Genomic DNA, 27,597 nt, shown 5'->3' on the forward strand with positions numbered 1-27,597 from the left:
ATCTTCAATGGTGTCTTTGGAGTGTAGTTGGCGAACTACATACTGGTCTAAAACGTTGGCTGCAGTAACAGGATCATGACAAAGCAAACATTCCACAACTAGCTAACCTGCTTCCCGACACACAGGTTGTAGGTAGATCACACCCCAAGTGACAGCAAAAGGCTATTAACAGAACATACATATAGCCGTGGACCCGGTATAATAGTACAACATATTTTAATGGGTATGCATATTCCCATCAAAAACAATTATAAAAAATATGATAAAAATCCATTTGCAGAAGATGTTAATTGTGTTTTGATGAGATCAAGTAATATGTAGTTGGCTTACCTAAAATAGTTTCAGATTTCCATCTGTCGCAAAAGATTACTTTACCTTCCTTTTACCCTCCTCCGCACGCTAGTAAAGAGGAAGAAAGTTTCCACAGGCTAGACCGCAAAAGGGCTCTCACCTTCTATATCTCTAGACTTGAAAGATTTAGACAAACTGATCAGTTATTTGCAGGCTACACTGGACACAAATTGGGCCTTGGTGTGTCCAAACAACCTTATCCAGATGGATAATCCTAGTAATATCTGCATGTTACAGGTTGGCTTCACATGGATTAAGGGCTCATTCAACCAGGGGCTCTTCAGAGGGGTGTTCCTGTGCAGGACATTGTGCAGCGGCCACCTGGTCATCCATGCACACCTTTGTAAAACATTATTGTTTAGACTCCACTTCTTACCAAGGAGGCTTTTTTGCAAAAGCCATCCTTTAAATCAGTACATAATTAAAAACTCTGGTACTCCCTCCTCCAATTTACTAATTCTGTGGGAGTCTATCAAAGATGAGGAATACGTGTGAGGACACAATCCATTTGAAGAACAAGTTACTTACCAACTGTAACGTTCTTTCGACTGGATTTTCCTCCCATGTATTCCTCATCGGCTCTCCCAACCTATCCCTCTGTACAGTTTTTACGCTTTCTGCACTTGTACTTTCTTAAGAGCCTGACATCCTTCGATGCCTGATACAACTGATGTGACCATCAACGCCGAAAAAACTGAACTGAGACCAGAGGTGGCGGCCCTCGAGGGACTAAAGCTATGCGGCCTCGAGCACAGCACCCTCTGGTGAATTTTTTTTCTGAAGAAAGCAGCAAGCTGGCAGATTATATCTAAGCTGAAGAATACGTGGGAGGACTCAGTCCATTCAAAATACTGTTTTAAAGCGAAAATGAAACTGTTTTTTCTTTTACAGAGGATTCCCAGCCTGACAACAGGGAATATTCATGAGCCTGTGAATCCATGCCAGACCCCATGCTGGAGAATTAATCTTAAACCTCTAGCAATTGCTCTGGGCAACCCTCTAGACCATCGCTCTACGCCTGCTAAGCCATTACAGAAAGGGGTAAGACATGTCTGGTGATGCTTGAGGCCTCGTGCAGAAGGGATGTAACCTAGCAATTTGGGCTGGACTGCCACTTTGGGGGTGGGACCAAGCCTGATTTGCATATGGTCTTCTCCTTTCTGAAAGATGGTCTGGAGAGTTACCCAGAGCGATGCCAGAGGTTAAGATTCATTCTAAACCTTCCAGCCATCTCCTCTTTTGTTTTGCTCAACATTCTAGGCACCATCTTTAATGTTTAATTCCTGCCCATCTCGCCCACTATTCCTTTAAGGTAGGACATTTAATGTCAACCTATTGCAAATTCTTCAAGGAAGGCAGTGTTTAATTTCCATTCAGAAGGATGAGATAATTACGATGCAAAAGATTGTTGTACAACTACACCAATCTGTAGCAATTCTTAAACAAGAAGAGCTGCTGGGTCTACAAAAGTGGGGCACAATGCTGGCGGTTTATGGTCTTTCCATCGAAATGTAACCATTGCAAATCAATCGAAATACATCCAATGAAAATAAATTCATCGAAATGCTATGTTTTCAAATAAAAGTGCTTATCCATCGAAACGTGTCCATCAAGAACGTCAAGAGGTTCGATGGAAACAACGTTACAGGGAGATGTCCAGTTCTGAAATCTTATTAAGTATTCCAGCACTGCCCAGCTTCCTGTATCTTGTGGTGTTTACTGTTAAGGGTTGGGGGGGACCCCCCAATAAACAATGAGGCCTCCGCCCAACCCTAAATCCATCCATCGATCCCTAACCCCCTAACCCTAACACTAACCCCCCTCCAACCCTAACCCGAACCCTAAATCCAACGAAATTCATTCAATAAAAATGCTTTTCGATGGAAAAGCATTTCAATGAACGAATTTCAATGGATAATGATTCGATGCAAATTCATTCAATGTAAAGACTGCATACCAATGCTGGCAAACGGAAGTAACAGTTGATATATGGCAAGCGAGGATGGCACCCAATGACTACCCCGCCTTCATCTTACCACCACTGGCAAACATACATCACCAGAAATTCTATAACCATGTTCAATTTCAAGGATCAGAGATAAAATTATATTTTACTTGGCTAAGTGCCAAATGACAGGCTGAAAGGCTAGTGCACTAGCTAGGGCCCACCTGGTGTTGTTGGCACTCAAACATTATTTTATCAATTTTTCTCATTTGTCTCTCTGGGCCCTGCCTTTCGCTTCTTTCATTAACGAAATGTACTTGGCATGTTGCTTGGAGACTGGGGTATGTCGTTCTTTAACCTAATTAGCATAATGTTATGCCACACTATATTGTTCTATTCCAATGTATCAAGTTATTAAGTTTTGTAGATTTCATGTTGTAAAACAGACTTTTAAAGGCATAACCAATTTCCAATGTTTAATAGTACCCTATTCCAATGAACCTTTTATGTCTCTATGCTTTATAGTAAACAAAATAATGAATGTAGTTACTCACAAAATACATGCCTATACATGATCTGTCTTACCTGAGGTGATGTGACCTTTGCCGTTAGTGTTCCAGCTTGAATGTCAATGAGCCACGCATACTCAAGAGTATCAGTTCCCAGAGGTAAACCTTCTGCAGAAAACATGGCATGTGCTCGCAGCTGAAGACCTGACAGACTGATGTGACCTTCCCGCAGTACTCCATCCACTGGTGGTCGCTGTTTTAGATGATAAGAGGGTTAAGCCCACGTCTCCCAGCAAGCATAGGTAACCAAAAACATCAACGACGCTGATAAATATTACTTTAGAAACATTACAAGAAGCACATTAACTGGGAAGTAACATTATCTAATAACTGGGAGCATAGATGACACCTAAAAGCTGAAGAAAATAAGACCTGCCCATTTATCTTCGGGCAAGTTGAAATGTGAAAAAGGAGAGACACAAGTTCGGGAAAAACAGATTTAACAGACAAAGAGAAGCAAATCTGTATTAACAGACTTCATAAAAGTGCAAATAAAGAAATATATACTATGGAATTATGTTGTTGTCCACAAAAGATGCAAAATAATGCACTACAACATTGGAATATTGGTGGGCTATTGTAAACAGTGGGGTAACAGAGGGCCTTAACCACTGTTATCGATGTTTTTCTCCCAACATTTTAACTCTGAGCTCAGCGTCTTCCCTTAGCGAACATTACACCATGATAATGTTCACTGAAAGGTTCTAAATACCAACTCCAATTGTTTTCTTTTGTTTCTAACATTTCTTAGCCTATTTTTGCGATTTAGCCGAATTCTATTTAGGTTATACAACCTCTCAACATAAAATATAAAGATGTTGCAAGTCACTAAGGAGTTCCATGACCAAATAGAGGAATCAGGCAGAAGGCAGAGTTCCTTTATAATGTCAAAGAAAGTAAAGGTGCCCTGCGATATCCTTCCTTTTTACATACAGTAGAGGCTATTTTATTCCTCATAATATAAGGCCACACACTTTTATCCCCTTTAATATCTGGCGTCTTAATCTATTGTAGAAGATCTCCCAGATGTGACTTGGCTCAAATGGACTTTCCTACTTTCACATTTTAGGTGAAGAACAAGTTACTTATCTTACCTGGTAACGTTCTTTCGATGAGATGTTCCTCTGACGTATTCCACATCTATGACAGTAATGACCACAGCTGTACTGCTTCGTAAATCTTTTCGGCGTAGGCGTCCTGCGTCGATGACGTCGATACTCTGTCCCTCGAGGGCCTCCATCGAGGGTTGACGTCACCGGATGTGATATCTAGGACGCACGGCACCCGTAGCCTGAGTTATAGTTTTTTCCCAGAACGTGTGGCACCAATCCCCTGCCAGTATGACTGCAGAAAGCCTTTCGGAAACGTAAGCTGCAATCGCGTAAGAAATTCTGTAGAGGGGCAAGCTGGGAGGGTTCGATGTGGAATACGTCGGAGGAACAACCCATCGAAAGAACGTTACCATGTAAGATAAGTAACTTGTTCTTCGAGGGGATTATGTCCTCCGACGTATTCCACATCTATGACAGACTCCCAAAGCAGTACCAACGTATGGAGGTGGGAAAAGAATTTACAAATTTAGAATTTTAGAATGTCCAATCAAATTGCTGAATATAGGACTGCCTTACCAAAGGCCAAATCCTGCCAATGGATGGAGTACAGGGAATCGTGTCTCACCAAGGTATGGACAGAAGCCCATGTGGGTGCTTCGCAAATACTGCAAATCGGAATTCCCCTCTGTAAAGCCGTGGAGGCAGCCACACCCCTAGTAGAGTGAGCACGTAAGCCTACAGGAGGGTCCTTACCCGCCAAACGGTAACATTCTGAAATTGTCAAGCTAATCCATCTAGACAAAGTCTGTTTAGTAACAGCTTGTCCCAAACGCCTTCCAGCGTATCCAATAAAGAGCTGATCGTCCACTCTGACCCGGGACATGCATGAAATGTAGAAACTTAAAGCTCTCCTAGGATCCAACCTACGGAGCCTCGCCTGTTCCTTGCCAGGATGCGGAGGAGGATAGAACACCGGAAGAACAACCTTCAGGCTTAAATGAAATTCCGACACAACTTTCGGAAGAAAAGAAGGACGAACCCCAAGGACAACCCTGTCCTTATGGAACACTGTGAAAGGTGGCTTGGCGGAAAGTGCCTGCAACTCACTCAGTCTTCGCGCGGAAGGAACCACAACTAAAAATACAGTCTTAAAGGACAACAGTCTCATCGTGAAAGACTATAAGGGCTCAAACAGAGCTCCCATTAGGAACTTTAGAACCAAATTAAAATCCCATCCCGGCACCTGGAAAGGCGACAGTGGAAACACATTAGTTAGCCCTTTTAGAAACTGAGAAATCAAAGGGATCTTAAAATAAGAGCATTCCTCAGACAGAGCCACCAGGTACCCCTTAATGGTACATACTTGCAGGCCCTTGTGGGCTAAAGAAAGCAAAAAAGACAAAACCAAAGGAATGGAACATTGGAAAGGATTCACATTCTGTACCCTGCACCAGTCGCAAACCTCCTCTAACGGCAACGGTACAGGGATTTCGTTGCAGGCCTTCTGGCCGAAAGCAACGTCTTCATCAATCAATCAATCAAACAATCAATCAATCAATCAATCAATCAATCACGTCTTCGGGGAGGTCCCAATCCTTATACCTCAGCCTTTCAGATACCAAGCATGAAGGCTGAGAGACTTGACCTCTGGATGGAGAACTCAACCCCCTCCCGTGAGAGTAGATAGTCTCGGTAGGGAAGACGGCATGGAGGGCAGATGGACATGTCTAGAAGGTCTGGGTACCACGCTCTCCTAGCCCATGCAGGAGCAATGAGGATCATCTGGGAACCGAACCTCCGTAACCTCCGTAACCTCCGCAACACTTGCAGAATGATGGGGACTGGAGGGAACGCGTACAGCAGTGGAAAGGACCACTCCACTACGAACGCGTCCCCTAAGGCTCCTCTTGGAAGGAAATTCCTGCGAGCAGAATCTCTCGCACTTCCGGTTCACACTGGTGGCGAAGAGATCCACTTGTGGGGTTCCCCAAAGGGCGAAGATCTCCAAAAGAACTTCCTGAGCCAGCTCCCACTCGTGAGAGACCGTGATCTACCAGCTCAGAGCGTCTGCCGCCATGTTTTCGTCCCTGGCCAGATGAACTGCCACGATCAAAATATCCTGCCGGATGGCCCAGAACCACAGCTGCATCCCCTCCCTGCACAATGGGAGTGACCCCACCACCCCTTTTGTTGAGGTAGTGCATGGCCACTGTATTGTCCGTCATAATCGGGGCATTTTTCCCCTGCACAGACGGCGAAAAGACTTCAGGGCTAGCCTGACAGCTTGAGGTGGAGTCTGGACTCCACGGTTGACAACATGGAGCACCCTTCATCAGATTGGCTTTGACGGCCCATCACAGAAGATCCTGTGCGGCCGAGGGCGGAATCTGAACGTGATCCGACATCCTGCCGGAGAACTGCGACCACTGCATGTTGAGAGCCCACTGCAGAGATCTCATCGGCAGTCTGGCCTCTGGCACCAGGAAAATGCAGGATGCCATGAGGCCGAGCAACCTCAAGAATTCGAACCCCGGGAGACTCTGGGCACGTTGAAACTTGTCCACCATCTGCAGAATGTGATGAGCCCTCACCTGGGGAGGCGAACACAGCCCCAGGGATGTGTCGAGCACTGCTCCGATGTACTGGAGCCGCTGGGTAGGTGTCAAATTGGACTTCAAATTGAGGGAGAAGCCCAGCTTGTGAAGGGAGTGGCGGGTGACGGACAGATGATCCAGGGCTTGCTCGGGAGAACGTGCCCTGATCAACCAATCGTCCAGGTAGGGGTAGACGTGAATCCCCCTTTCCTGAGATACGCTGCCACCACCACCATCAGCTTGGTGAAGACCCTCAGGGCAGAGGTCAATCCGAACGGCAGGACCCGAAACTGAAAATGCGAATCGCGAACCTCAGGTACTTCCCATGCTTTGGATGAATCGGCACATGAAAGTAAGCATCCTTGAGGTCTATAGACCCCAACCAATCCTGCAGTTGAAGGGCCTGGAGGACTTGAGAAAGAGTTACCATCTTGAACTTGTCCTTCCTGAGGAGCTTGTTCAGCCAACACATGTCCATGATGGGTCTCAATCCCCAGTCTTTTTTCGGGATCAAAAAATAAGGGGAACACCATCCCTTGTTCCTCTCCGCAACAGGCACCAGTTCTATGGTGCCTTTTTCCAGCAAGGATAGGATTTCCTGCGTAAGGAGCGGGTCCGGATGCTTCAAAGAGAGCTTCGCCGATGGATTGTCGTGAACCCTCTGCCAGAAAGGCAGACAGTAGCCGTGGGTTGTGATCTCCAGAACCACACATCTGAAGTAATGGCTCGCCATTCTCCAAGATGCTGCGCAAGTCTGCCCCCAACTGGCAAACCATGGGACATGGCCTCATGACTGAGCTGATGCGGCGGCGGCAGTGCCTGAGGGCAAAGAGGCAACTGCCCGAGCAGCTTTGGCACCTTGAGTACCTTGCTTTCCACCTCTGGTACTTCGATGGTGGCCCCTTTGACTGGCAGACTGGCAGCTCCTCTCGATCTACCAAAGGAAGAGTAGTACCGAAAGGAACCTCCTGTTACGCTCACCTGGTTCCCACAGGGGCGTCGATCGGACCGGACAGCTGCGGTCTCCACCAACGCGATGCATAGTGCTGAGATGACTGTCCGGATTGGCCCGCCTAATCTCGTCTGCTTGATCCGTAGAAGTATTCTCCTGCAAGTGGAGAAAGGGATTTAGCCACCCGTGGATATGAGTGATAGCCCCTTCCCACTGTTCTCGTTCTCCCTTCTCGTCACCTCCGATATCCCTTTTTAGGAACCTCACCTTATGTTTTTAAATGATGAACTCTCCATCCTGTGTGGATTGCAGGGGCGCGTTGATGCCAGTTACTTCACTGGTTTGAAGGCGTGGGAGAGTTTCCGGAGAGTATGGACTCTGTTCCTGGCAAGGTTCGGTAAGTATCAAGTTCATAGAGTTCAATATGTCCGATGATTCCCTCTTGTTCCCCCCCTTCCTTCCTTGTCTTGCAACTAAGATCGTGAGAAGATACCCCTCGTGGCAGTTGGTGGCGCTCAAGTAAGCGTCTGTATACCCGCGCTGTCCGGTAAATGTTGCCGGTGTTGAACGTGTTGTTTTCTCTCTCTTTGCAGGTGCAGCACATGAAGATGTGGAGAGTTATAGAATAATGCCTCCAGTGGTAATCAGGTAAATCTATGATGATAAGTGTTTTATTTGTTGGTTTTCTCGGCTCACCTTGTTGTTTTCTTTTGTCCCTCAGGTGCCGGAGTTCGGTGAAGAAATGATGGAGGCAGCGCCAAATCGAAAGATGCTGCGTGGACTGGTGAGTATTGCGCGGCGCTAAAGCTGGAGATGCGACGTGTACTGAAATGATGTACTTTCCAGGTCCGGAGGCGAGATGGATCCGAAATCAGGTGAGGAATTCGAAATAGTTCATTTTCTAATCTTGTCCTTTTCTTTCCCCTTGGTTTTAGGAGCTCCAAATTCGAGGCAGGCGTGGCAGAAGACTGGTTGCAGACTGCAGGCACGGTGAGCGTTATGCTGCTGGATGCAGAATAACGCGAAGCGTGTGCTGTTGTTCGGGCGTGGTTTAAATAGCATCCAAAGTAGTTCCAGGTAAGAAGTTCCCTAGAACCACGCCCGAGTAAAAAATAGTCCCTGTAGAAAAATAGTCCCATCCAGGCCTCACGTTGGCTTGGACTTACTAGCAGCATGGTCTGCATCAGGTAAGTAAAGTCTATGAGCCTGGCGCCAGGACTGATTTCCATGATGAGCCTGGCGCCTAAGGCGCCAGGACGTGAACCCAAAAAGCCCCCAGCCGGGGCTGTTGGGGTTTTAGTAAGTATCTGGATGCCTGCTTTCGGAGCTGATGGGCTTGGTCCCGATGCCCGGGGGTAGGCATCTAGACACCACCCTCCATTGCTGTCCCCTAGGACGAAAAGGCAGAGGTTGACATACTGCAGCACTCAAAGACTTTGCTGCAGCTTTGGAGGTCTGCAACCTCTCAAGGCTCTCGTCAGCCTTGCTGCCAAAAAGATGGACACCATCAAAAGGGCATGGGCATGTTGCAAAGCCGGGATTGCACATCAGGAGCAAACCCCGACTTCCTCAACCACGCAAACCTGAGTATCACGGTGGTCGCAGCCATGGACCGGTTGACACAGTCTGCCATGTCCAGACCCGACTGAACAGATTCACACATGCATCCTTGCACGAGGGCTAGGTAAGCATCCCGTTCTTCCCCCCGGGAATATGCTCAGCCGCCAAAGATGCACAATTCCACAGAGTGTGAGTGAATCTTGCCAAGGGACAAACGGAGTTGGCTGCCTTTAAAACCATACCCGCAGAAGAAAATACCCTCTTCGCCCAACCATCAAAGCACTTGTCGTCCCTATCAGGAGGGATAGTAGGGTACGCAGACTGCTTCGTCGGGGCCGTAGCCGCCTGCACCACCAAACTCTCCGGAGTGGGGGGCAAAGAAGCGACTTATTCACTGCCGGGAGACTCTCCGGAGCAGTCGAAGCCGCTGCCACCCTTCTTTGCAAAGCCATATGAAGTGGCAACACTGGGTCAGTGGGTGGACCTTGGTCCAGGATATCCGTCAGATCATCCTGAAGAAAATCAACAGATGAAGCAGACCACCCCAAGTACTCAGTCCCCCTCGATATGAGACGCCTATACGAGGATTCGGCATGCGTACCAGGCTCAGGCCTGCCAAACTCAACCTCCGGAGAGGTGTCAAGACCACTGGCGTCATGTAAGGACTGACGGAGGTCTTCCATTTGACTGTGACCAGACAACAGGTCATCAGGAACATCAGGAGGCACAACACTCTCCTCATCAGACCCTTCTTCCACCTCTGAAATATAATACAAATGTTGGAATAAATCCAATCTGGATGGGGGAGCAGAGAAGGGCTAAAAACTAGGCCTCGCGGACACAGAGAGCCTTCCTCAGAGTTTCTACAGCCCTCCGAGGCATCTCCGGCAAATTCTCCTCAAAAGGCGTCGATAGAATCGGCGTCGACGTCGAGCGAGGCGCCGATGACTTTGACAACTGCTTCGAGGCCGGAGCCCCGAGAGTGTCCTTCGACGGACACGGCGCCGATGGCGTCAGTGCCTTCTTGGAAGGCCTCACAGGCTCCGATGGTTTCAATGGCGTCGAGGACCAGGACCAAGCACGGCTATGGCGATCAACCTTGTCCGATCAGGCCCTCGGCGCCTCCCGATGATTGCGCCGACCGCCCGAGCCCGAAGGCATGCGAGTGGTGGCTCTAACTCGTTCCTTGCCGGCTTCTCTCGAAGGCACGGTGGAACGGTGCCTTGCGGTTCGAAAATCGCCATCATCTGCTGGCGGAATGCGTCCCATTCGGCCGGCGACGAATACTTGGTGGGACAAGTCACCCGCCTTCTGGCGGAGTCCTCCAACGAGGACGGGGTAGGCGACCGGTGACGGCGCTTCCGGGAATACCTAGAAGAGGCAGAGAAATGGCGGGAACCATTCCGAGACCGAGACCCCCCTGGACTTACACCGACTCAGAGTCACCCCTCGAGTCGTCGGTCGAAAGCCCAGCAGATTCAACTTACGGGTTTTAGACACCCTACCTACCATTAATTTCTTCTTCCGCTCCCGCAAGGCCTTCGATGTCAGGGATTGGCAGTCATCGGTGGCATGGCTTTCACTGAGGCACCAGAGGCAGATGTCGTGCGGGTCCGTGATGGACATTTTGGAAGAAGATGAAGACATCGTTCTCAATCAAAGTAGAAGTACCGAGCGTGCCGAGATTCCGAAGCAGTACCGAGCGTGCCGAGATTCCGAAGCGAACACGTTTGCGGAAAAAACGGAACTGAGGCTACGGGCGCTGTGCGTCCTAGATATAACATCCGGTGACGTCGACCCTCGACGGAGGACCTCGAGGGACAGTGTATCGACGCCGAAAAAAATTCCCAAGCGGCACAGCTGTGGTCATTACTGGCATAGATGTGGAATACATCGGAGGACACAATCCCCTCGAAAAGGTTTTTTCCAAACCTTCTTAAACCCACCATAACTTTCTTGGTGTTGTGAAAACATGGCCAAATGCTCCAAACACAAGGCTGTCAGGACTATGCTGCACGGATGATACCTAATAAGGGTGAAACCAGGTATGTGGCTGTCCTGGCAGCCTGGCAAATGTCTGTCTTGGATTGATTAAGCTATGTATAACGTACCACTGCCCTATTAGACAAAGATAATTTCCTGGAGAAAAAGGTTTGCATTTGAACTAATTTGCATACCCACAATGCCTTGCAGTTGTAGCTGAGACCTGGAGGTGAACTTCCAGTGATGGCTACTAGGTGGCATTGTGGAATGTGTGACTTGGCACAAATGGACTTGGCTCAAATATGAGCCAAAATGGACTTTCCTGCTCACATTTCAAGTGAAAGGTTTTTTCCAAACCTTTTTAAACCCTTGACATTTAGTGTAAGTCACGCAGTATGACAATATTTGTTTTAGAAATTATCAAAAACGGACATCGACAGGGCGTGTTTAGTAATAGTATCCCTAGTGTACTGTACCCAAGGTCCCTCACGCGTCGAGGTCCTTTAGCTTGTTTCTGAAATGAGGTTGCATGAAGTATATTGTGAGTAAAGATATGATAAAGCAGAGCCAGTGATAACCCAGAAAACATCTATGCGCCTTCTAGTCCAGAAGGGGAGGAAGGGTAGGTGCTTGTGAACCTAAGCAGATACAACCACCAGAAATACGATTACGGTGAGTAATGTATCCCCTATGGAGCTTGTGGATCTGCTTAGATCACATGCTCTGCATAGATTAGCTAGTAATATTTGCAGAAGGAGGTGGGAAGTTAGAAGGTACAGCAGCAAAGATGTTTTAGGACCACTTTTAGAGTGTGTGTCAATGTAATAATGCTGTGTGAACCTCTGGATGGAACTCCATGTTGCAGTTTTGCAGATGGCATCTAGAGGGAGGGTTGCAATGAAAGCTAAGGTAGCTCCTGTACCTTTGGTAGAGTGCGCCCTCGGGGCGAAAGGTAAGACCTTCTTGAATAGGGAATAGCAGAGCTGTATGCACTTGACTATCCATCTGGAGATGGTGTTCTTTGATATGTGATCGCCCTCGCCACCAGGCGCTACGGAAACAAAGAGTTGGTCTGTTTTCCTTAGAGGTTTCGTTTTGTTCACACAGTACAAGTCCGCCCTCAGCTACTTTCTGCTGAGTTTGATGGATTTTGAAATAAGGTAGGAAGTTATATGGATTGATTTACATGGAACTTTTAAATGAATTTAGGTGAGAACCTAGGATGTGTTTGGAGGACAACCTTGTGTATAATGAAAAAGGGGTCATGTACGGACAAAGCCTGTAGCTCACTGACTCGTTTTATCGAGTTGAGAGCTACTAGGAATGTAGTTTTGTATGTAAGATGTTTTGGGCTGGCCTTGTGCATAGGCTCAAAAAGGGTGTACCCATGAGCTTAGAGAGCACAACATTGAGATCCCAACACAGAGGAGGTTTGGAAATTGGAGGGTATAGCCACTTTACCCTTTCCATGAAAGCCTTAAAGACAGGGACTTTCCACCAGGACACCTTGTTCTGTGAAGTGGTTTAAAATGACAAGGCCGCCAGATGCATCTTTATACTAGGCTGCACTCTAGTAGGTAAAGCATGTAGTGTAAAATTTTTGCGGGAGAACATTCCGTTGGGTTTAGTGTTTGTGATGTGCACCATATCTCAAATCTCTTCCACTTATTAAAATAGCAGTGCCTGGTGTTGCGTTTTCATTCCCCGTTAAGGATATCCATAGACCTTTGTGGAACATTTAAGTGGCCAAACTATGACTTCAGAAGCCAAGCTGCCAAGTTCATAGACATGGTGCGGGTAGAGGGATGGCCCTTTGTTTTGTGTCAACAAAGTGTATGGGCACTGGAGATTGATTGGGTCGCACACACATCGCCAGTTTGAGCAGGTGTGGAAACCAAGGCTATCTCACCCACATTGGAGCAACCAGGATCAGAGTTCCTTGTTCCTGCTGTATCCTGTGCACTATCTTTCTTAGGAGTGTTATCGGGGGGGGGGCGGGGAGCGCAAGCAAATTTCCCTGACCAGATCATCCACAGGGTGTTCCCCTTGGACTCTGGTTGGGGAAACCTGGACACAAAGTCTGGGCATTGTGCGTTTAGGTTTGTGGCTAACAAGTTTAGTGGGGGATCACCCCTTTGTGAGAATGTCTCGGATATCTCTGTCGAGTTGCCACTCGTGTTCTTCTGGTAGAGGGTGTCTGCTTCAAGTGTCTGCCAGAGAATTGAGTTCCCCTGGAACAAGTTGAGATGTTAGGAGCATGTTCCGGTTGAGTGCCCACTTCCATATTTTTTGGGATTGGTTGGACAGACTTTGAGAGTGTGTGCCTCCTTGCTTGTTCAGATAGAACATGGCTGTGGTGCTGTCTGTGAGGACCTGCACTATTTGACCCTTGAGATGTTGCTGAAAGGCCTGAAGAGCCTTGAGGACTGCCAAGAGTTCTAGGAAGTTAATATGTCTTTGGGTGTGGTGGAGGAAGTGGGCCCCACATCCGGCGAATGAGGCGTCTGTTGTAAGGAATGCTTGTGCGAAGAGCCTGAACCAAAGTTAGTGAAACAACCACTAGATAGTCCCACTGTCCGCTTTCCTGAGACCACTGTTTCGCTAACCATACCTGAAGTGGACGCAGGCGCATGTGCGGAACCAAGTCAATGCATAAGGCCATCATCCCAAGCAAGTACATTGCTTTGCCTACAGTTATCTGGCGACTGACCTTGTAGTGAGGTACTTGCAACAGCACAATTTTGTACTCTATCGTTGGAGGTGAAAGCCAACCCCTTTTTGGTTGTTAGAATAGCCCCTACAAAGTGTTTTATTTGGCTGGGGACTACACTTTATTTTTTCTCGTTGATGGAAAACCCCGGATTGAAGAGAATGTTTATTGTTTTTTGTGTATTTAATTTGCAAATCTGAGAAGATTCCCTGGTGATTAGCCAGTAGTCCAGATAAGGGTATACTGGGATGGACTTTCTGCGCAGGTGCGCTGCCACTACTGCGAGAACCTTTGTGAATACTCTTGGTACTGAGGCAATGCCGAATGGGAATACTTTGAATTGGTAGTGTACTCCCGCTATTTTGAAACTCGGGTATCTTCTGTGCGCAGGATGCATTGAAATATGAAAGTATGCATCTTTCATATCCAATGTTGCCATGTAGTCCCCCCGTTTTAGAGGTTTGTTTGTTTTGTTTGTTTATTTATATAGCGCACCAGACCCTGGAGTAAAAGGGCGCTTAAAGACAGGTTACAGAAGGTACAATATATAGAATTTACAGTTATACATTATGTAGAAGTGATATACAATATATACAATCAGCGGGGAATAGGGCATACAATAGAGACAATTGAATAGTATACACAGTAATCATGGTCCTAGTCGGGCATAGGATTAGTTTTTAGTTTTGTCCAGTAGCCAAGCAATGACTAGCTTCCTGAACAGGTGAACTGAGGTGGCCGATTTGATGTTAAGCGGCAGGGAGTTCCAGAGTTGAGGGGCGAGGACCGTGAAACTGGATCTGCCAGCTATTTTAGAGATGAATCTGGGCACAGTGAGGCAAAGAGTGTTGGCGGATATGGTGATTCTGTTGTTCGGCTTCAATGAGAGTTTATTAGTTAGATAAGGGGGGGGTAGGTGGTTTAACGCTTTATAGGTAAGAGAATTTTTAGGCCGATTTTTTGTTGAATGGAGAGCCATTTGCAAGAAATTCTGATGGGGGAGATGTGCTCTCTCCTGGGGATGTTTAGCGCTGCTCGCAGTGCGTTGTTTGGAGAACCTGGAGTTTGTTAATTATACCTTGGTTCGCCCCTAGGTAGAGGCTTTTACAATAGTCCAGCTTAGATTGTATGAGCGCCCTGGCCAGTGTAAGGCAGCTGTTTGTGGATAGAAAGTGCCTGCAGGCTCCAATTAGTTTCCCAGTGTAGGCGGTAGTAGAGGCAGTCATGTTGACTTGTTTTGAGAGGTTAGTATTGGCACCAAGGTAGAAAGCTGGCGTTTTCACACTCTTAGCGACGGGGATGGTGTTGCCATCAATGATAATATTGGTGTAGTTAGCGCTAAGTTTCTGTAAATTATTGGGAGAACCGACCAGAAGGAGTTCCGTCTTCTCATCATTCAGGCAGAGGCCATGTGTCACCATCCATGACTGAATGATGGAAAAGATTTTGTTAATCCTGGTGACGTCAGCCCGGTAGTTGCCAGAGATGGTAAGGAGTACCTGGGTGTCGTCTGCGTAATTAGTGTAGGTGACACCCAGATGGTCCAACTTGTCAAAGAGAGGCTTTGTAAAAATGTTATAGAGGGTGGGGGAAACACAAGATCCTTGTGGGACACCACAAGTAATGGGGATAGGGTCTGCAGCAGCTACTGGTGAAAAAACTCTCATGGTTCTGTTGGCTAAGAAGCATTGTATCCACATGACAGCTGAGGGTGAGAAATGGGCAGCAGATGAGAGGTGGTTGCAGAGTATTTTATGATCGACCAGGTCAAAGGCTGCTAAGAGGTCTAGAAGGAGCAGGATGGCCATTTTACCTTTGTCTTTAATGTCATCAATCTGACTTTTGAGGTCAACAAGGGCGGTTTCTTTTCCGTGTTGAGGTCGAAAGCCGGATTGACGCAACCCTAGTAGTTGATTAGATTCTAAGTAGTCCTGGATTTGCAAGTAGGCAACTCTATCAAGGATTTTTAACAGGAAGGGTACCGTGGTGATCGGCCTGTAGTTAGTAGGGATGGCTGGGTCTAAGGATTGTTTTTTTAAGAGGGGGAGAACCCATGACTGTTTCAGGTTGTTGGGTATAGAGATGGTGGAGAAGGCTAGGTTTATGAGTTTGGAGATGAAGGGGGAGAGGTCTCTTGCAGCATCTTTGATAATCTGGGCAGGGCAGATGTCCCCTTTGCAATTGAAGGGTTTGAGGGTGCAATCATTTTTTGGACTTCCGGTATAGTAACCATTTTAAATGTGAAGCCTTTGGTGGTATTGGTAGGGGTGGGGGTGCTAGGAATGTTATTGGATAATTGTAGTAGTTTAGTCTCAATTTTGGTTTGAAGGCCACTGATTTTGTTGGCAAGGGCAGCTAGGATGCTGGTGCACCAAGGTTTGTTTTTTACACAAGTGTCTGAAGGTGGGTTAGGGTTTTCTAATTCCTTCAAAATGGTGAAGAGTTCTTTAGTAGAGGATCCTGCCTTATCAATTCTCACATTGTAGGCTTCCTTCTTAGTGCGGATTATCTCTTTTTTGTAAAGGGAGGAGATGGTCGTGAGGTCAGTTTTATTTTCAGCTGAGGGAGTAGTTTTCCATAAGGTTTCCATCTTAGCTTTCTTTTTTCTGAGAATTTTGAGTTCAGGGGTGAACCAGGAGTTCAGATGCGCTCTGGGTTTGCCTTTACGTAACTTTAGAGGGGCAACAGCGTCAATGGCGTTGGTCATGGCGTCATTGTAGGTGCTGACTAGGAGGCTAAGGTCAGAGGTGGCTGGAAGCGAGTTAAGGAGGGGGAGAACCAGGGGTGTGAGGGTGTCTGCTGTAATGTTACGCTTGTTTCTGGTTAGACAGGCAGGCGCGAGAGGGCATTGATTGGGGTTGTTGACACTGATGTCAAAAGGTATGAGGAAGTGGTCTGTCCATACAAGGGGTTGTGGTGCTTTGCAGGTAATGTTGCCGTTGTAGGCTGCAACCCAGTCGATGGTTCTGCCTTTCTGGTGGGTAGGTAGTGTGTTAATTTCAGTATAGTTATGCTCTGATAGGGCGTTGGCGAGTGATGCGGCCGGAGTGTCGCTGGGGTCATTGTACCCAATGTTAAAGTCTCCTAGAATGATATTTTGTGAGAGGGGCTTGGAGTTTTCAGCTATAAGTGAAGTGATGTCTTCCTCAAATGTACCTGTGGGACCTGGGGGTCTGTACATGAGTTGCATGTTGATTGAGCTCTTAGGGGTAGTTTGTATTTTGATGGTTAGGTGCTCACATGATTCTAGTGGAGGGGAGGTGATGGATCTATGTTCAAGTGAGGATTTGAAGATGACTGCTACACCTCCTCCGCAAGCATTAACTCTACCCGCTCTGTGGATGGAGTAATTATTGGGAACAGCGAGGGTTCGGTAGGGTCCTGCTGCCTCATGTAGCCATGTTTCTGTAGTAGCAAGGAAGTCGAGATCAGCTGAGAGGATGATGTCAGCGATTTCAGTGGGATGAGCGACAAGGGATCTGACATTGAGTAGGGCTCCTTTTAGAGGTGCAATATTGGTGATATTAGTACCATTCTTATTGGTCTCCTTGATTAATGTGGGCGACTTATTAGGTAAGGTGTGGAGTCTCGAGCCAAGTCTGATATTACGGGTGGCGAGGTCAGGGTTGACTACTGGCTGGTAACCTGGTAGTAAGGGTTGGTTAGTGTTGGTATCCGTGTGGTCGTTCTTAGGCGGGCAGGGAGTGTTGGTCGGCGTGTTAACTAGTGTGGAGCTAGCTATGATAGTATGGTGTCTGTGGGCGGTAAGGGGGAATGGTGGTAGGGTGGGTAGGAACGGTGTGGGACAAGGATGGGGTAGTGTCTTGGGCAGCCGAGTTTGGCTAGTCCATTGCTAAGTGATATGTAGCTATTTGAGCTGCAGGGTGTATCGTTATTCAGGACACAGAAGGGGAACATGATAAGAATGAGCCAGGGGGGCATAATTATAAGTACATGGTAGGTTGAGGGCTGGGCGCGGATGGGAGGGCACAGTGGGCAAGTGCAGCCAGTCAGGTAAAGCTTAGCTGTGCAGATATAGTGCAAAGAGTAGGCTACTTCGGATTATGCTGGTGCAGTGCCAGGGCAGGCGATTTCAACTTAGTTATTACAATGCAGGATAGGCAGATTTAACTTTACTAATACAATGCATAAATGAGCTAATTCAACTTTGTTAACACAATGAGAGGGTAAGCTGGTTCAACTTTGCTAGTCGAATGGAGAAGTGGGCAAATTCAACTTTGCTAAGCATATGCAGAATTGGGCAATTCAACTTGCTAACCCGGTGCAGAAATGGGCAAATTCAACTTTGCTAAACATATGTAGAAGTGGGCAATTCAACTTTGCTAAACATATGCAGAGATGTGCAAATTCAACTTGCTAACCAGGTGCAGAAATTGGCAAATTCAACTATGCTAAACATATGCAGAGATGTGCTAATTCAACTTGCTAACAAGGTGCAGAAATGGGCAAATTCAACTTTGCTAAACATATGCAGAGATGTGCAAATTCAACTTGCTAACCAGGTGCAGAAATGGGCAAATTCACTGTGGTAGTGCAGTATATACGTGGACTGATTTAATTGACGAGCAGAGTTGGAAAATTAGAGTTTAGGCTAGTTCAGCTTCGCTAATGCGGGGGTAGGCTGCTTCAAATTGGTGAGTTTACTGCAAGAAACAGTTGGATGTTTATACTAGTATGGAGCCAGAACCGCGGACCATTGGATGTAATGCGTGGTGAGTAGCAGAGTTGAGTAGTAGGCAGTTATGCGTGCCCAGTGCATGGCGGTTAGCCAGCACAATGGGAGCATAGGAACGGGAGCAGTAAGACAACGAACTTGGATACAAAGGTACTGGGGCTACAAAGAGTTATCCGGCGTACAGGCCGTAGATGTAGTGAGCATCTAGGTAGAGTAGCATGTAGTAGTGTCCTTGTTGGATTACTTTCGAGCAAGTGAGGTGAGCTGCTTGTAGTTTAGTTGTAGTGGCGTCATGGACGGGTAAGGAGTGAAGTTGTGCTGTGTTGCTTGGTATGCTGCAGCACGCTAGTTTGAGGATGTTTGATGAGCGGGATCAGAGTGCCGGCAACGGGGGTTGGGCAATGCTGTAACGGGGAGTAGCACGCTTACCCTGATTATATGATGAGCGGCGTAGGAGGGGCAGGGGTTGTGGCCCTCGGCGCGACAGCGGAGACAGCCTCGAGACAGGCACTGTGCCTTCGGATGAGAGCCTTACGATATGGGCCGGCTCCAGGCCTGCCGGCTTGTGGTTGGCTGCAAATGCCAAAGAGGGGCCAATCACGGCGAGCACAATACTGTAGGGCCGGGAAGAAGGTTGAGGAGATGGCGGACGGCCAGCTTGGAAGGTTTTGCAACCTCGTGGCTTCCAATGGAGATGCACTTACAGTGCGGAACGAAGCAGAATCCTGGTGTAAATGGGGCAAATTGGGCAATGCCAGAAACAGCTCAGATATAATTAATTATATCGCCGCAAATGAGTGGAAAAACGCATTTCATGCTGCAGTGATTCTAGAGCGCAGCTGGGGGAGGCATAATGCCTACCTTGTATCCGGGCAGGCCTCACGTGCATCAATCCTCATTCCTACTGCTCCTGCAGTGGATAGGGGGGAGCTCCTGCTCCTCCCGGCTTCAGATTCAGATGGGCAACAGGAGGCTCGAGACAGGCACTGTGCCTTCGGATGAGTGCCTTAGGATGTGGGCCGTCTCCAAGCGTGCCGGCTTGTGGTTGGCTGCAAATGCCAGAGGGGCCAATCACGGTGAGCGAAATGCTTTAGGGCCGGGTAGAAGGTTGAGGAGATGGCGGATGGCCATCTTGGAAGGTTTTGCAACCTCGTGGCTTCCAATGGAGATGCCCCTTGGAGCGTGGTCATACGAAACATTTGGGGTTTAACATATTTGTTCGCAGCACGCAGATCTAGTACTGGGTGCAAGGTCTTTCTTTGGAATAAGGAAGCATGTTGAATAAATACCCCTGCTACCTGGTTTGCTGTGACGATTTCTATGGCGTCCTTTTCCAGCAGCGCCTTTCATTCTTCCGGCAGTATGATTTGTTCTTCTGCTGTCATTTTCCTCTGTCTTGGCAGGTGGTAGGGAGGTTTTCGTAGCAACTCGATACAATACCCGCCTGCCACGGTGGACAACACCCACTTGTCTGACGTTGTTCCCTCCCATGCGTGGATAAAGTGTGAAATTCATCCTCCTACTGGAGTGACGTGGGAGGGCACCAGAAACGGTGTGTCATTGTTTGGGACGAGTTGAGCCTCTCCCAGGTGAGGTTCTGCCCCTTTCTCTGCCCCTTCTATTTCCTCTTTGAAAATTGGAAGAGGAACGTTGGCCTTGCGACTGGCCCCAAAACTAGGACTGTCTGTCCTAACAGTAGCATGAGGAACATTGAGCACCCTGACTCCGAAATCTCCTAGAGTTTGGGGAGCGCGGTTGGGAAAAGGGTTTGTCTGTCAACTGTCTAATGGATTAAAGAGTGTTGTATTCCTCCTTGGCACTCTTGTGGGAGTCTCCTATGACCTTCCTGAAATAAACCATTTGGCTCCGCTGAGAAGGCTTAAGAGGGTTGCCTCAGTTTCTAGCTTAATCCAGACTGCCTGAGCCAGGAGTGGCGCTTGGTGAGCGTTCCCTCTGCTATGATGCGTCCTGCATCATCTGCTGCATCAAGGTTATTCTTTAGGATGAAGTTGGATATCTGCTTGCCTTCTGAGATGCTTTCGAGAAATTGAGCCTTTAATGGTCCGGGGACAGCTTCAATTTGGCATTCCAGGTCATCCCATTTGTGGTAGCCATAGCTAGCTAACAGCATAGTGTTGTTAGCGATTTTGGTCTGGTATGCTGCAGAGGAGACAACTTTTCTCCTGAAAGTATACATCTTTTTGCTTTCCTTGTCTGGCAGGGCTTATGCCGACACCAGGTGAGGGCCTGCCCTCTTTCTGTTGGTGGTGACCATTGAGGAATCTGGTTTAAGCGGACACCTAATATACAGGGGGTCAGTGGACGCAGGTCTGAATAGTTTCTCTATTCTGGGGTTGACGCCCTTGTGAGACTAGGCGCCAGTAGGGTTGACTGGCTGAGTCTCAGGACAGACTGCAGGAGTGGGATAAGCTGGGTGGCAGACTTCTTTTCCCCCAGAATATCTTCCACAAATTCCTTGTCGATCTGTGCCTCCTGAGTGTGGATATTAAAATGCTGTGCTGCCTTTAGTAGCAGTTCATTGTACTGAAGCCGATTGTCAACAGGCAAATCTGCAACCGGCTGGTCCTGGTGGTTTGGCAACTGGATGATGTAAATGTCATCGTAAAACTGGTCTTGAACATAAAAGTCCCCGTGAGACACTGGGTCCCCTGAGGGGTTGTCACAATACAAGGGGTCTTGGTATGTTTGAGAGGGGTCTTGGTATGTCGAGGGCAGAGTGCCTAGAGCAGAGGTGCTAGCTAGGCTGTGGCTCAAGACAAAACTTTTTGGCAGGGGGCTGCTGTGCTGTGCCCCTCAGGGTGTCTGACCATGAAGTCTACAAAACCGGATATTCTCCTTATGATTTTATTGAACTGTTCAGGTGTGTATTCACATGAGGATGGGAAACCTGACATGACAGGGGTGGCCTGGGAGGGAGTTACATCCTTGTGGTGCATTGCCCCTGAGTGTCTCAGGGAGTGGAAAACCCTGCCCGTGTCTCTTTTGGGTCCAAGAGCGTCGAAATATTTTATTTTTTCCACGATTTCAACTTAAACAGGGAAGCACTGACATGTTTAATTAGCTCCTGCATTTTCGGCATTTTCTTGGGGAATGCCAAAACACCTTTTGCTGCCTGTTTTTCGGCGCGCAAAAGGAAAGCCTTTATGTGCGGTGTCCAAACCGACTTTCGCTTTCGGGTTTTGGGGAACTGCCATAAGGTGAAAGCGTATGCGATGGCCCAGAGGACAGTGAAGAACCTGAGGCTTTGTCCCTGGACACCGCATGGGCAGCAACGCTTGACAGTACCATTGAGAGTCGGCCGTGGGTTTTTGTTTTTAGGGTCTTTGTGCTTGTGTCCTGGCCGCCGGGTGCCTTCTCCACCACATAGCCATCGGCCTGCTTCTTGGAGTCGGGGGCCCGCACATGGGGTTCCGACGGACCCCGCTCGCTTTTGGTGTCACTCATGACCCCGATACTGCCCTTGCTGTCTTCCGTCAAGTCGATGGAGGCCTCGGCCTGCACGCCATGAACGGCCCAGCGTTTGGTCGGAGGATCCTATAAGGTCTTTGGCCAAAAAAGTTTACAGGATTTACACTTTTTTGGGGCGATTCCCTGAGGAGACAGTGATTGCACACCTGGTGCATGTCCTTCCACAGGAATTTTTCGGTGGCTGGAGGGGCAACATTTAAAGTGAGTTTTGTCCATTACATTTTAAAAGGGCAGATTGGTGAGAAAAGAAGAAAGGGGATGATAGAATAAGCATTCTCTAAAGAGGTCAGTTGGAAAAACCTCCCCCCTCTCTCCATATTATAATGGGCCGAAGCCCGAAGAGGTTCGTGAAGGCTGTGTCTGGACGTCTATCAGTCAGTCCTCGACGATGAGGGTGTTCGTCGAGAGCCGTCGAGCAGTCAGGTGGTCGTGTGGCAAAGCGAACAGTAAAAGAAAGAAAGTCTATAATAACAACGTTCAGCTATTCATAGGCATCAGCCTGGAAGAGAACTCTACATTTGCGACCGACTTCGCAGGTGGAAAAAAAAAAATTCTGCAAAGTTTGGTGAGGTTATGTCCAGGGGGGGAAAGAGGGGGGGGGGGTTCCTCATAGACGCAATGGAAAAAAGATTTTGCTCACGCCTAGAGCCCAAACCGCTGGACAGATTTTCACCAAATTTGCGCCAGGACTGGGGACTTGTCCGAAAGCGTGCTTTTGTAAATTTGGTGTAAATCCGTCCAGTCGTCTTTTTTTTTTTTAAACAGCCAAAAAGTAGGTCCCAAAAGATGTGTGATATCTGGGTCCGGTTTGCGGACTCACTTCCCAATCCTCCTGGACCAATCAGGGCCGGTGTGATGTCCACGACATCAGAGGCGTCCGCTGATTGGACGGTGGAAAGCGCGAGCTGCGTTAGATATTATGAAACGGTCACCATGTTGGATCCGCGGACATCACTGTAAAAACATAATAAAAAACACAACATTGCACTTGTCAAACCAATGAAACAATCTCTGGGGAGGTGAGGGGTGATGAGCAAGAAATGGCGAAAAAACAAGACCAGGGACATTTTGACAAAATGGGCACCCATGGGTGGCTTACTGCAGATGCGAACTCTGCCCGTGGTAAAAACACACAATGGTAGTAAAAAGTAACCCACTGCCACCAGCCATTAATTGTAGAAATGGTAACATAAATATGTTACATGAGAAACTAGACAAAGGGGATACTAAGTAACCCCTCCAGCACCCTATGGTAAGATGGTGTGTGCTGGGTCTAGCAAGTTACAAACTTTAAGTAAAGTCAATTTCACTTCACTGCTCTTGGAAACAGTAGTTTCACCAAGAGAAGGTATTTAAACCTTTGGGAAATCTAAGAGACTTCCCTGTGTTACTGCACTGAAGGTGCTTTGTGTCACAATGTAAAGATGATACATATGGAGTTTGTCAGACTACAAAGACCAAAGAGAAACAGAGTCCAAATCACAGAAAAGTACATGAGAGAGTGGGAAAAAGGTCTCACTCTCTCCAGGTTAGAAATGAATAAGTCCTCAAGTCCAGCAAAGGTTCTGGGGTCTCGAAGGTAGAAGGGAATTAGAAAATTTCTGAGAATTCTCCCCAACAGTTGCGTTTTTGGATTTAAAGGACTTACTAGGCGAAGAAACCATCTCTAGAACCTTGAACTAAGCTTATGTTCCACTAACTAACTGTTTTCCTCCTTTTAAGTGACTTTACTATATGTGTTTGAAGAGTAAATGTATTACCGTATAAACCGTTGAAAGCCTTATGAGTGAGCAATAACCGATAATAAGATAACATTGTTTTTTCCCTTTCTAACAGTGCTACAAATGTAACCGCAAACAAACACAAAAGTGAAAGTGCCCTTTGAAGTGTATTATCAAGTATTCCTAAGTGTTCTAGTAAAAACGTCTGAAGTATATAAAGTGATTCTGGTGGTAATATAATAAATATATACTTTTTATGTACCTATAAGTGCAAGTGCTTCTTTGTTGTGCCTGTCTAGCTAAAATGCAGTGTACTTACCTACAGCTCACATCTTCCTCTCAAACCTGACTGCGCTGCCACTCTACCAAGGTCTTGAGCTAATACAGACTGATACTAAGAGTTGGGGGATCTACAAGCCACTCGGATAGCTTACTAAAGTCTTACTACCAGTAGGACTTTGGGAAAACTCCCCTAACAAGGATTCCCCGCAAAATAATCTACTGTTCACCTATCAAGTACCACTATGGATCAGGATCTTTTAGTCACACATGAATTAATTTCCAGGACCTCGTTCTCCTAGCTGTAGACCCTAGCTTCAGTTCAACGGAGACGGGAGCATGATCAGAGAGATCTATGTCCCCAATCTTCGTGTTTTGCATAACTTGGAGAAGTCCCTTCTCAAATAATCTAATCAAGAGTATGTGGATGTGATTATGAGTAGAACGTACAATCCATCTCCTCCCCATGTTCGTGTCTCCATGAATCTCCAAGGCCTGTCTCTTTTAAAGTAATTCACAATTGATGCGCGCTTGGTTGGAGCTTATGAAGGCTACCTTGGTCGCATCCCATCTCCAGAACAAAGTTAATATCCACTGCAAGTACAATAGGACTTCTGCAGGCCACCAGGTACACAACTGCAGAGCAAAGAAACTCTGTCTGCCCTTTATTTGGGCCATAGATGGATGCTATTGTTAATTGTGTACCATCCAGGCAAACAGATATATACTACAACCTTCCTAGTCTTTGATAGACTCACAAAGTACTATGTTACAGGAGGTGGGAAAGGAGAATGTATTTCTGATTTATACTTTGTAGAACATCCTTCCCAAATTTGGCGGCCTGACCCGATAGAGGGACTAAGCAATAATTTGTTGTGGCGGTATGCAGGGAAGATTAGTTGGCAGCACTCAAATATCCTGAACTGGTACCCCTCTCTGAAGGGCTGAGGAAGCAGCCACCCCTCTAGCGGAATGAGCCCTCACACCTTCAGGATTTTCCTTTCCAGCCAGATCTTAACATTCGGAAATGCACACGATAATCCAGCCAGACAGGGGCTGGTTTGTAACAGCCTGCCCCATCCTGTGGCCAGCATAGCCCAAAAAAAGCTGATCTTCCGATCTTAATTTAGAGTCTGTTAATATAAAAGCTTTATGCTCTCTTGGGATCCAATCTGTGGAGTCTTTCCTTCTCCTTAGAAGGATGAGGAGGAAGGTAGAAAATAGGCAAAACAATCTATTTCACCAAATGAAATTCTGAAACAACCTTTGGTAGAAAAGAAGGGTGAAACCTCAGAACTACATTGTTCTTATGGAAAACAGTAAATGGTGGCTTAGACGACAAAGCCTGGAGCTCACTAACCCTGCAAGCAGAGGTAATAGCTGTTAAAACACTGTTTTAAAATAGATTGTATTTGTTTTATATAAAACTTTACAAAAACATCAAAAAATGTTATTCAAAACACAAGTTACAAAATCTAAAACAATACTCTCACATTGATTCTTCAGCAAGCCAATTCTTAAACACTGTACATCATAAAAGGTTGAACAATCCCTATTGAATTCAAATCACATGGTGAACAAATATGCCACTTAAATATAAACCATTACAATATTTTATCCCAACAGCGAGTTTACAACCCTGTGATCTGTAATTGAATAACAGTTAAAAACCGAGACAAGGATAAAACCAGTGCTATGTTCTCACCTCACATGAGTCTAGACCAAAAAAGATTGAGCATATTAAGATTTCGGGTCAAAGTTAGATAGTCCTAATCTTACCAAACTAAAATGGGAACAATCAATTGCCCAGTGCTTTAATGTTTCCAGCTGTTCTTCATGATTGCAAAAACAACACGTAGTTAAACCCAACACTTTGAATGATGCCCAATACTTTGTCCGTTCCCTGGTAGCAAATTGGTTGAGCCGAAAGCACATATAAAGTTTGTGTGCTTTATTACAAGGGACACCTTTTATGTATGTGTATAACGGTTCCCTTATCCTACGGAATAAAGCATATTCCCTATAAATTCCCATTGTTTCAATTGTGTTGCTCCAATCCTAACTATAATGGTTTTTCTTTACTCTACAATGACGGTTATTAGGTTTTGTTCGTCTCAATAGTGGAGAGGAGTGAGCACATTCTTTGCCTATATTAACAGAGTTACAAGAAGATTCCACCAACCTTAGACACAAATCAACATACAACAAATTATAAGGTGGATTTAGAAATTTAGCAAAGTTTAGGTGCTGCCTCCGTTGATATCTTGTACTTAGGGAGATAAGTCCCAGTTCATGCCTAATGATTGATGGCATTTGACAGATAACTAGAAATATGCAGCACCTCTTTCCAAACCCATACCTGCAAGTTGTTAAAAAATAAATAAATAGCCCAGATGCAATAGAGACATATCTAAACCATGAAGTAAAATAGGATCGACCTTCAATACATAGTCATTTAAAAGTGTTACCAGTGAAAACATGCACATCCTCGCATATAGGCATTTGATGTGTTATAAAAGAGATCAACATTTTTCACAGGAAATCCTTCCACATACCCATAGAAGCAAAGTTGATTATCTCCAATGTACCTTAATTCCAAAACTCACTCAATTCTCTCAGTGCCTATACTCTAATTTATAGTTTTAACTTTGAGTTTTTGAGAAAACAACAATTTTTAGATTTAAGGGCACTAGCCTGCAAATTATTTGCCACTGCATATTGTAAAAAAATAATTAATTCGGTCTACAGCCCCAAAGCAGTCCTATCAAAAAAGATAAGGTTGTCTGCAAAAGCCAAACAATGTCATCTTAATCTCCCTAGTCTAACTGGTGTTATCGTGCAGCAATTCCACAACTTATCAATATCACTGAAATAGAGGTTGAACAGAGTGGAAGCCAATTTACAACCCTGTTTAACCCCTGTTAAAGTGGCAATGGTACTTTTGAGGCTGTTAAAACTATCGATTTTAAAGAAAGCATCCTGCGAGGACACGAATGAAGAGGCTCGAAAGGAGCTCCAAATCGAAGGCCGGTAGACGTTGGGCACTCTAAAATTTGTTTACTATCTGCGAAAGGTGTTGAGCCCTTACCTCGGGTGGCGAAGCTTTCCCCAAGGTAGAGTCCAGGACTGCTCTGATAAAGTGAAGCTTTTTGGAAGGTGTCATGTGGGACTTCTTGAAATTAAGGGAGAAGCCCAGATTGTGGAGAGAGTGGCTAGTGCTGTTGAGATGTTCCAGAGCCTGTTCGGGTGAATGGGCTCTGATCAGCCAATTGTCCAGATAGGGGTAGATATGAATCCCTCCACTCCTTAGATTTGCTGCCACCCCTGCCATTAACTTGGTGAAGACCCTTGGGGATGAGTGAAGCCAGAAAGGCAGAACTAGAAACTGATAGTGAGGACTGCCAATGGCGAATCTCAGGTAAATCCTGTACTTTTGATGTATGGGCACATGAAAGTAAGCATCCTGGAGATCCAATGAAACCATCCAATCCAGGAGCTGAAGGATCTGCGAAAGAGTAACCATCTTTTAGCTGTCCTTCCCTAGGAATTTGTTCAAGCATCTCAAGTCCAAGATGGGTCGCAATCCTGCATCCTTCTTGGAGATCAGGAAAATAAGGCGAGTACCAGCCTTGATTCCTTTCCGTAGCAGGTACCCATTTGACTGGCCATTTCTCTAACAAGATTAAAATCTCCCGT

The 27,597-nt window shown here is 46.5% G+C and overlaps 1 protein-coding gene across 11 annotated transcripts in view; it reads right to left on the reverse strand.

Annotated features, from left to right (window-relative positions):
- BLTP1 (bridge-like lipid transfer protein family member 1) overlaps positions 1–27,597 on the reverse strand; it is a 2,946,455-nt gene that overhangs the window by 2,248,199 nt on the left and 670,659 nt on the right. For all 11 annotated transcript variants that reach the window (XM_069631149.1, XM_069631145.1, XM_069631146.1 and 8 more), the window contains exon 22: positions 2,882–3,058. In XM_069631149.1, the coding sequence (XP_069487250.1) occupies positions 2,882–3,058 (177 nt within the window). The remainder of the gene's footprint in view (positions 1–2,881; positions 3,059–27,597) is intronic.

Source organism: Ambystoma mexicanum, chromosome 6q (assembly GCF_040938575.1).
Source record: "Ambystoma mexicanum isolate Mex_15411 chromosome 6q, UKY_AmexF1_1, whole genome shotgun sequence".
Taxonomy (NCBI): Eukaryota; Metazoa; Chordata; class Amphibia; order Caudata; family Ambystomatidae; genus Ambystoma; species Ambystoma mexicanum.